Source organism: Xenopus tropicalis, chromosome 3 (genome assembly GCF_000004195.4).
Source record: "Xenopus tropicalis strain Nigerian chromosome 3, UCB_Xtro_10.0, whole genome shotgun sequence".
Taxonomy (NCBI): domain Eukaryota; kingdom Metazoa; phylum Chordata; class Amphibia; order Anura; family Pipidae; genus Xenopus; species Xenopus tropicalis.
Window position 1 is genome coordinate 4878868 of NC_030679.2, and position 10705 is coordinate 4889572.

Sequence of the window (10705 nt, forward strand, 5' to 3'; positions counted from 1 at the left end):
CTAGAATATGTTTTCCCATGACAGTGTTTCTTTAATGACATGGGCTCTAAATATCTTAGGCCTCAGTGTCCTAATCTGCAGGTTATTTACAGCAAAGGTTTACCCCCCATTGTAAGCAGCAGTCCTGCCCTGCTTTATGGCTGAGATTCTAGCTATCTGTATAACAGAGCATTCTGTCACAGTGGCACAGATCCTATCTGATCCCCCCATTGTAAGCAGCAGTCCTGCCCTGCTTTATGGCTGAGATTCTAGCTATCTGTATAACAGAGCATTCTGTCACAGTGGCACAGATCCTATCTGATCCCCCATTGTAAGCAGCAGTCCTGCCCTGCTTTATGGCTGAGATTCTAGCTATCTGTATAACAGAGCATTCTGTCACAGTGGCACAGATCCTATCTGATCCCCCCATTGTAAGCAGCAGTCCTGCCCTGCTTTATGGCTGAGATTCTAGCTATCTGTATAACAGAGCATTCTGTCACAGTGGCACAGATCCTATCTGATCCCCCCATTGTAAGCAGCAGTCCTGCCCTGCTTTATGGCTGAGATTCTAGCTCTCTGTATAATTAGACATCAGACGAGGTGAAATTAACAGTTTAGGGTGTAGGCAGTTAGGGAGGCTGATTACACCTGGGTGGATCAGAGAGAGCAGAGAGATGGAGCCCTAGGGAGCTGTTTACCCTGAGAGCTCAGGGAATGCGGGACGTGTCCCTGCTGGTAACGTGCGGCCCCCGGATATAACCAGATATGAGCCTCTAACCCCCCCTACTGATTATATAAATAGAAGTCAAGTAATTGATATTATAAGATATTAAACCCCCCCCTAAATCCTAATGGTACTGACGGCTGTTACTCAGGGGCCCCCAGACACATTTATATTAAATGATCCCCTTTACTTTGGACCAATCACAAGCCCAGGTTTATACCCCCCCCACTTACCTGTTTTCTGCCCATTCTCCCCCTCGGGGTGCACAGACAGTAGCAGGGAGGCATTTATAGGTCCTGGGTTGGACTTTCTCCTTATTGCCACCCTCCTGAAAGGCTCTCCGCTCAAGGCTTCCCTTTGAGGGGGTCCGCTCTCCCCTTCACCCCCAGGCATCATATAATCCTTACAGAGTCTATTCCCAGAAATCCCACTGGCAAAATCCAGGCACCATCTTTTTACAGCGGCAGCTCCTACATTGGGCACCCAAGGTGTCTCTGCAGGCAGGTAAGCAGCTCAGCACCTTAGCATGAATGACTGACAGCACTGGGTGGGAGGGGTGTGAGCAAGCCACGCCCCCAGGAATGTCTGGGAGACACGCCCCCATTGTTGCAAAACCACAACTAAATGAGGCAATGATACAACACCCGTATTTGTATCTGTGATGCTGCTTTGTATATATATATATATATTTATATATATTTATATATATTAAAGGGAAAGTAAATACTTTTGGAATCCAAAGACAGTTTCTAAGTTTCCGTTTGGCTTCTGTCTGGTTGTTAGAGCCAAAGCCCCGGTATCCAAGCAGCTGAATGAAAGTAGAAGAGAAAACAGAGCAACAAAACAATCAATTGATGTTGTGGTTGCCAGGGGGCTCACTACCCCATAGCAACTACGTGGCATTTTGAAAGCAGTGTCTGTTACTGCTGGGGCAAAATATACAATTAATAATGATCTGATAATGCACATTTATGGGAATAGTGACCTCCAATTTATATATCTAACCTCTAATTGCCCCTCGTTATCTTATAGGGAAAAGTCCTGTACTCATAAATAGGTGTAATCTCCCTTTGTTATATCTCACGGGGTACAGGAGTCCTATAACAGGCGTGCCATATAAACTGTATATTTGTATTTATACATATGGGTAGGGGGTGCCATAGTGTTTCCCTTAGACAGTACAGTATGGGGGTACAGCTTATTGTGTGCCCAGAACATTCCTTCTCTGTATATTTGTATTTATACATATGGGTAGGGGGTGCCATAGTGTTTCCCTTAGACAGTACAGTATGGGGGTACAGCTTATTGTGTGCCCAGAGCATTCCTCTCTGTATATTTGTATTTATACATATGGGTAGGGGGTGCCATAGTGTTTCCCTTAGACAGTACAGTATGGGGGTACAGCTTATTGTGTGCCCAGAGCATTCCCTCTCTGTATATTTGTATTTATACATATGGGTAGGGGGTGCCATAGTGTTTCCCTTAGACAGTACAGTATGGGGGTACAGCTTATTGTGTGCCCAGAACATTCCTTCTCTGTATATTTGTATTTATACATATGGGTAGGGGGTGCCATAGTGTTTCCCTTAGACAGTACAGTATGGGGGTACAGCTTATTGTGTGCCAGAACATTCCTTCTCTGTATATTTGTATTTATACATATGGGTAGGGGGTGCCATAGTGTTTCCCTTAGACAGTACAGTATGGGGGTACAGCTTATTGTGTGCCCAGAACATTCCTCTCTGTAATTTGTATTTATACATATGGGTAGGGGGTGCCATAGTGTTTCCCTTAGACAGTACAGTATGGGGGTACAGCTTATTGTGTGCCCAGAACATTCCTTCTCTGTATATTTGTATTTATACATATGGGTAGGGGGTGCCATAGTGTTTCCCTTAGACAGTACAGTATGGGGGTACAGCTTATTGTGTGCCCAGAACATTCCCTCTCTGTATATTTGTATTTATACATATGGGTAGGGGGTGCCATAGTGTTTCCCTTAGACAGTACAGTATGGGGGTACAGCTTATTGTGTGCCCAGAACATTCCTTCTCTGTATATTTGTATTTATAGATGTGGATATAATGTACCAGTGGAAGCCCAGGAGGGGGCGCTCATGCTCAGACTGGGAACAACTCCAGTCCCTGTAGGAGACAAGTCAGTACTTGCAGGTATGTGGGTTCCAGGCCAAACACAAGAGTAGATTTTAATTAAAAGTAAATAACATGACCGCACACAGCTAGATTAAAGGGAAAGTATTCTGGCAACAGTATATGTATTTTCTTTTCCTCTTGTTCTGCACAGAGAAACTTATTTGTATTTATTGGTGAGTGGGAACAGCTCCCTCTGCTGGACAGATGGAAAATAGCAGCTAATCATCAAGTGTATGTCATAATGAGCCTGAGACTCTGATTGGTTGCAGACATGCTCCACCCACTCAAGGCTGACAGTAAGGGGAATCAATGTCATTGCTGGGAAATCCTGATGGAGTGGAAGGGGAGGAGTTTACAGAACTGCTTTTGTTTTATTGGCTGATACAAAGCATCTAATTCCCTGTGTATTTGCTTCATGGCCCGCACTGGGAGCCCCATTCCAATTGGTTGGCAGTTGCCCACCTGGGGGTTCTGCATTGTACACATAGAAATAAGCATCTCATTGGATAAAGAACTCCCTGTTTCATACATCCATATATGGGCGTGACTTACCTTGTTACACACAGGCCAGCAGAGGGAGCACCTCTCCCATTGGACTTGAGTGACTGAAAGGTGAATAACCATAATAATTCCCAGCTAAAGCTGTTAGAACCAAGCCCCGCCCCTTCCGGGACAGTGGAAGGAGGACAGCCCAAAAGCAGGAAGTAGATAGAAACAGCCTTGGATATTAATGGGCACTAAGTGCAACCTGGATTTAGCCCTACAAATGTAAATATACCTGATTGGATTGGATGTAATTACACATTAACCAATAGTGACCCCTAGTGGCCATTGTAAGTGTCTGAAATGAACTGCTGCTCAGGGGTTTCTTGCCCAGCTATTGTTGTACTACAATTCCCAAGATCCTATTAGGGCAGAAAGATATAGTGCAGAACTCTGAGTATCACTCATGTATTATAAGGGATAATGTACCCCTACTGTAAATGATAAGGATATTAGCAGTCACTGAGGGGTTCTGTGCCCCCCATATAAAGGCACAAGGCTGCAGGCTGAGTTATACAGGGAACTCTGAGTATCACTCATGTATTATAAGGGATAATGTACCCCCTACTGTAAATGATAAGGATATTAGCAGTCACTGAGGGGTTCTGTGCCCCCCATATAAAGGCACAAGGCTGCAGGCTGAGTTATACAGGGAACTCTGAGTATCACTCATGTATTATAAGGGATAATGTACCCCCTACTGTAAATGATAAGGATATTAGCAGTCACTGAGGGGTTCTGTGCCCCCATATTAAAGGCACAAGGCTGCAGGCTGAGTTATACAGGGAACTCTGAGTATCACTCATGTATTATAAGGGATAATGTACCCCCTACTGTAAATGATAAGGATATTAGCAGTCACTGAGGGGTTCTGTGCCCCCCATATAAAGGCACAAGGCTGCAGGCTGAGTTATACAGGGAACTCTGAGTATCACTCATGTATTATAAGGGATAATGTACCCCTACTGTAAATGATAAGAATATTAGCAGTCACTGAGGGGTTCTGTGCCCCCATATAAAGGCACAAGGCTGCAGGCTGAGTTATACAGGGAACTCTGAGTATCACTCATGTATTATAAGGGATAATGTACCCCCTACTGTAAATGATAAGGATATTAGCAGTCACTGAGGGGTTCTGTGCCCATATAAAAGGCACAAGGCTGCAGGCTGAGTTATACAGGGAACTCTGAGTATCACTCATGTATTATAAGGGATAATGTACCCCCTACTGTAAATGATAAGGATATTAGCAGTCACTGAGGGTTCTGTGCCCCCCATATAAAGGCACAAGGCTGCAGGCTGAGTTATACAGGAACTCTGAGTATCACTCATGTATTATAAGGGATAATGTACCCCTACTGTAAATGATAAGATATTAGCAGTCACTGAGGGGTTCTGTGCCCCCCATATAAAGCACAAGGCTGCAGGCTGAGTTATACAGGGAACTCTGAGTATCACTCATGTATTATAAGGGATAATGTACCCCTACTGTAAATGATAAGGATATTAGCAGTCACTGAGGGGTTCTGTGCCATAGTAAGGCCACCGGACACATTACCAGTTGGGTTACAGGGTTAGTGCCGGCGGCAAGTATTGACACTTGATGAATAAGCCCCCAGAATTCATATTAAAGGACAAGACTCGCGAGGATCTTTTTACCCAATCAGCCTGTTTATTATATACATCGCTGTAAGTTTAAAAAAAAAAAGTTTATTTTGCATTTTGTAGTTCAAAGGTAAAACGTTATTTCCTAGAATGTACATTGTATATAAATAGGTTAAACGCAATGTTCATGCAGCATTTGCCTAAATGGATAGAAACGCGGCGGGAAACCTTCCCCCCCCCGGCGCCATTGGATTCTGAGGGTAACAAGTGCTTCTGTAACGCGGCTGCCCGGGGTGGGAAGGGTTAAAGTCATAAAATACAAGTTGGTTCTGAAAAGAAAGTACAATGTGACACCACCGGGTTAGTCCAATATTCCCTGCAGATATTGGTGCCCCTGCGGGTGGGAATGGTATCTTCCTGCCTTCATTATATATATTTATATATAGGGGGCCTGGATCTGTTCAGTATCCATCTGACCTATTAATATTGCTCAGGGTCGGACTGGGGGGTGCAGGGTCAACCCCCCCCCCAAGGTGCCGACCCCTGCCTGTGTAGTAGAGATATTCCTATTCCTTCTCTGTATATTTGTATTTATACATATGGGTAGGGGGTGCCATAGTGTTTCCCCTAGACAGTACAGTATGGGGGTACAGCTATTGTGTGCCCAGAACATTCCTTCTCTGTATATTTGTATTTATACATATGGGTAGGGTGCCATAGTGTTTCCTTAGACAGTACAGTATGGGGTACAGCCTATTGTGTGCCCAGAACATTCCTTCTCTGTATATTTGTATTTATACATATGGGTAGGAGGTGCCATAGTGTTTCCCTTAGACAGTACAGTATGGGGTACAGCTTATTGTGTGCCCAGAACATTCCTTCTCTGTATATTTGTATTTATACATATGGGTAGGAGGTGCCATAGTGTTTCCCCTTAGACAGTACAGTATGGGGGTACAGCTTATTGTGTGCCCAGAACATTCCTTCTCTGTATATTTGTATTTATACATATGGGTAGGAGGTGCCATAGTGTTTCCCTTAGACAGTACACAGTAAACAAACAACACTTCATTGTCCCAACAAATAAAACCAACACCAAAAACAATACATTTCCCAGGGTGCCACAGCCATGTGACCTGTGCTCGGATAAACTTCAGTCACACTTTACTGCTGCGCTGCAAGTTGGAGTGATATCCCCCCCCCCTCACCCCCAGCAGCCGATCAGCAGAACAATGGGAAGGGAGCAAGATAGCAGCTCCCAGTAGGTATCAGAATAGCACTCAATAGTAAGCAATCCAAGTCCGGCTTGGGACTCCTCCAGTTACATGGGAGTAGGGGAAACAATAGGTTAGATGGCGCCTACACACCAATATTACAGCTACAAATACATGTGTTGGTCCATCCTCCCTCTTCTCTCGCCTTCTGTATTTCAACTCTCTTTTGTGTCCCAAGGGTTAATTGACTGTATGAGGTGCAGGCTTCCCAGAGCCCGGAGTCCCCTAGGGGCAAATAGTGTGAGTAACTCTGGTGCCTGTTTGCCTTGGAGACACACGGGGTGTAAATCAGCTGATGCACAGGAACTACTTGTCTCAGAGCTACATCCCTTTCTCTATTTGTGCTTTGTTTTATTTACACATACAGGGGGGAATATTGTATTATAGTATCTCTCTGTACAGGCTATGAGCAAACTTAGGGGGCTGTTCCTACTGAATTGTGCTTAGTACAGGGGAATCCCTATGTGCCATAGTTTTATGGTATCTCTCTGTACAGGCTATGAGCAAACTTAGGGGGCTGTTCCTGCTGAATTGTGCTTAGTACAGGGGAATCCCTATGTGCCATAGTTTTATGGTATCTCTCTGTACAGGCTATGAGCAAACTTAGGGGGCTGTTCCTGCTGAATTGTGCTTAGTACAGGGGAATCCCTATGTGCCATAGTTTTATGGTATCTCTCTGTACAGGCTATGAGCAAACTTAGGGGCTGTTCCTGCTGAATTGTGCTTAGTACAGGGGAATCCCTATGTGCCATAGTTTTTATGGTATCTCTCTGTACAGGCTATGGGCAAACTTAGGGGGCTGTTCCTGCTGAATTGTGCTTAGTACAGGGGAATCCCTATGTGCCATAGTTTTATGGGATCTCTCTGTACAGGCTATGAGCAAACTTAGGGGGCTGTTCCTGCTGAATTGTGCTTAGTACAGGGGAATCCCTATGTGCCATAGTTTTATGGTATCTCTCTGTACAGGCTATGGGCAAACTTAGGGGGCTGTTCCTGCTGAATTGTGCTTAGTACAGGGGAATCCCTATGTGCCATAGTTTTATGGTATCTCTCTGTACAGGCTATGAGCAAACTTAGGGGGCTGTTCCTGCTGAATTGTGCTTAGTACAGGGGAATCCCTATGTGCCATAGTTTTATGGTATCTCTCTGTACAGGCTATGAGCAAACTTAGGGGGCTGTTCCTGCTGAATTGTGCTTAGTACAGGGGAATCCCTATGTGCCATAGTTTTATGGTATCTTTCTGTACAGGCTATGAGCTTAGGTTACAGGGCCTTGCCCATATCCTTACCACTGTTGGTTGGGGGTGTGAGAATGATATAGAATTTCTCTCAATTATTCCCCTCGGGGCACTTTCCTTTATAGCTCGGTGCTATTGTTGGCAGTTGCCATTGGCTGCTTTGAGACTCCCGGGACCTGTAACCGTTCCTGTTGTCGCTCTGTGCCGCCCCGCCCATGCCCTGCCCTATTGAGCCGCCAGTCGCCCTGGGAGTGGCTGAACTACAAAGAACCCGCCGTTCCTTTCTTTAGATTCACTGATGTCAGACTTGGTGTTTTCTCTGAATGCCGCCCCCATGCCAGGGACCCCCCCTCCCCACCCCCATAGGGCTGTGATATCCTTTGGGACTCGGGGCATTGGCCTCTGATAATCAGTCAATAATCTGCCCGTCAATCTCCTCCCTTCCTATATTGGCACAATTGTCTCTAAATTCAAGGCCAAGTCTCATTATCAGCTCCCTGTTTGTTTAGTGATTGTCCATTAACCAAGGAACCTTTATCGAATAGAAAGTGACAGTACAGTATGGGGGTACAGCTTATTGTGTGCCCAGAACATTCCTTCTCTGTATATTTGTATTTATACATATGGGTAGGAGGTGCCATAGTGTTTCCCTTAGACAGTACAGTATGGGGGTACAGCTTATTGTGTGCCCAGAACATTCCTTCTCTGTATATTTGTATTTATACATATGGGTAGGAGGTGCCATAGTGTTTCCCTTAGACAGTACAGTATGGGGGTACAGCTTATTGTGTGCCCAGAACATTCCCTCTCTGTATATTTGTATTTATACATATGGGTAGGAGGTGCCATAGTGTTTCCCTTAGACAGTACAGTATGGGGGTACAGCTTATTGTGTGCCCAGAACATTCCCTCTCTGTATATTTGTATTTATACATATGGGTAGGGGGTGCCATAGTGTTTCCCTTAGACAGTACAGTATGGGGGTACAGCTTACTGTGTGCCCAGAACATTCCCTCTCTGTATATTTGTATTTATACATATGGGTAGGGGGTGCCATAGTGTTTCCCTTAGACAGTACAGTATGGGGGTACAGCTTATTGTGTGCCAGAACATTCCTTCTCTGTATATTTGTATTTATACATATGGGTAGGGGGTGCCATAGTGTTTCCCTTAGACAGTACAGTATGGGGGTACAGCTTATTGTGTGCCCAGAACATTCCTTCTCTGTATATTTGTATTTATACATATGGGTAGGGGGTGCCATAGTGTTTCCCTTAGACAGTACAGTATGGGGGTACAGCTTATTGTGTGCCCAGAACATTCCTTCTCTGTATATTTGTATTTATACATATGGGTAGGAGTGCCATAGTGTTTCCCTTAGACAGTACAGTATGGGGGTACAGCTTATTGTGTGCCCAGAACATTCCTTCTCTGTATATTTGTATTTATACATATGGGTAGGGGGTGCCATAGTGTTTCCCTTAGACAGTACAGTATGGGGGTACAGCTTATTGTGTGCCCAGACCATTCCTTCTATGTATATTTGTATTTATACATATGGGTAGGAGGTGCCATAGTGTTTCCCTTAGACAGTACAGTATGGGGGTACAGCTTATTGTGTGCCCAGAACATTCCTTCTCTGTATATTTGTATTTATACATATGGGTAGGAGGTGCCATAGTGTTTCCCTTAGACAGTACAGTATGGGGGTACAGCTTATTGTGTGCCCAGAACATTCCTTCTCTGTATATTTGTATTTATACATATGGGTAGGAGGTGCCATAGTGTTTCCCTTAGACAGTACAGTATGGGGGTACAGCTTATTGTGTGCCCAGAACATTCCTTCTCTGTATATTTGTATTTATACATATGGGTAGGGGGTGCCATAGTGTTTCCCTTAGACAGTACAGTATGGGGGTACAGCTTATTGTGTGCCCAGAACATTCCTTCTCTGTATATTTGTATTTATACATATGGGTAGGGGGTGCCATAGTGTTTCCCTTAGACAGTACAGTATGGGGGTACAGCTTATTGTGTGCCCAGAACATTCCTTCTCTGTATATTTGTATTTATACATATGGGTAGGGGGTGCCATAGTGTTTCCCTTAGACAGTACAGTATGGGGGTACAGCTTATTGTGTGCCCAGAACATTCCTTCTCTGTATATTTGTATTTATACATATGGGTAGGAGGTGCCATAGTGTTTCCCTTAGACAGTACAGTATGGGGGTACAGCTTATTGTGTGCCCAGAACATTCCTTCTCTGTATATTTGTATTTATACATATGGGTAGGAGGTGCCATAGTGTTTCCCTTAGACAGTACAGTATGGGGGTACAGCTTATTGTGTGCCCAGACCATTCCTTCTATGTATATTTGTATTTATACATATGGGTAGGAGGTGCCATAGTGTTTCCCTTAGACAGTACAGTATGGGGGTACAGCTTATTGTGTGCCCAGAACATTCCTTCTCTGTATATTTGTATTTATACATATGGGTAGGAGGTGCCATAGTGTTTCCCTTAGGCAGTACAGTATGAGGGTATAGATTGTGTGCCCAGAGCATTCCTATTAGGTTATACTATGAGAGCTGCTATAGATAAAGAAAGCAGGATAAAGTCACATAAGATGTCCAGTGACTCATTTACTCTCTAAGCACTAAGATAAACTTCCTTTTTAACCATTAACCCCCGAGCACATAACAGCGTTACAAAATCCCTATTTACTGTACATGTTCCACTCGCACAAACCCTCAACCCCATTGTGCCAGTTCCAGAGAGGACGGAGAAGCTATTGATTTTACAGCCGACAGAGGTTATTGAGCCCCAGTGCCACCGCTCAGTTCCTGCTCATCCTGGGCCTTCGTATTTTATATTATCAGGTCTGAGCTTCTGAGCGCTTTGATGCCCCACATGTATAGGATTTACCCAAATATGTGGCACATAGTCACCCCAAAATAAATATAATGAATTTTATTTTACGTGTGATAAGAGACCCTAAGGGAACACATTCTGACAAATCCAAAATGGGTAAATTTGTTTTTCTATTCCAACGTACCAAATCGCAAAGCTAAAAAGTAGCCATTTTTTCAATCTAGAACATATTATCTCCCAGTGGTCAGGGGGGTAATAGGATAAAACATCATCAGTGCCAGGGGTCTTTTGTTTAATAAATGTATGCATATTGGATAT

At 44.1% G+C, this 10705-nt stretch overlaps 1 protein-coding gene across 1 annotated transcript in view; it reads right to left on the reverse strand.

Annotated features, from left to right (window-relative positions):
• The window catches only part of fgd4 (FYVE, RhoGEF and PH domain containing 4), a 62003-nt gene extending 60780 nt beyond the window's left edge, over positions 1 to 1223 (reverse strand). The window contains exon 1 of the mRNA XM_031898505.1: positions 937 to 1223. Coding sequence (XP_031754365.1) covers positions 937 to 1099 — 163 coding nt within the window. The 5' untranslated portion in view covers positions 1100 to 1223. The remainder of the gene's footprint in view (positions 1 to 936) is intronic.
• Between the last annotated feature and the right edge of the window lie 9482 nt (positions 1224 to 10705).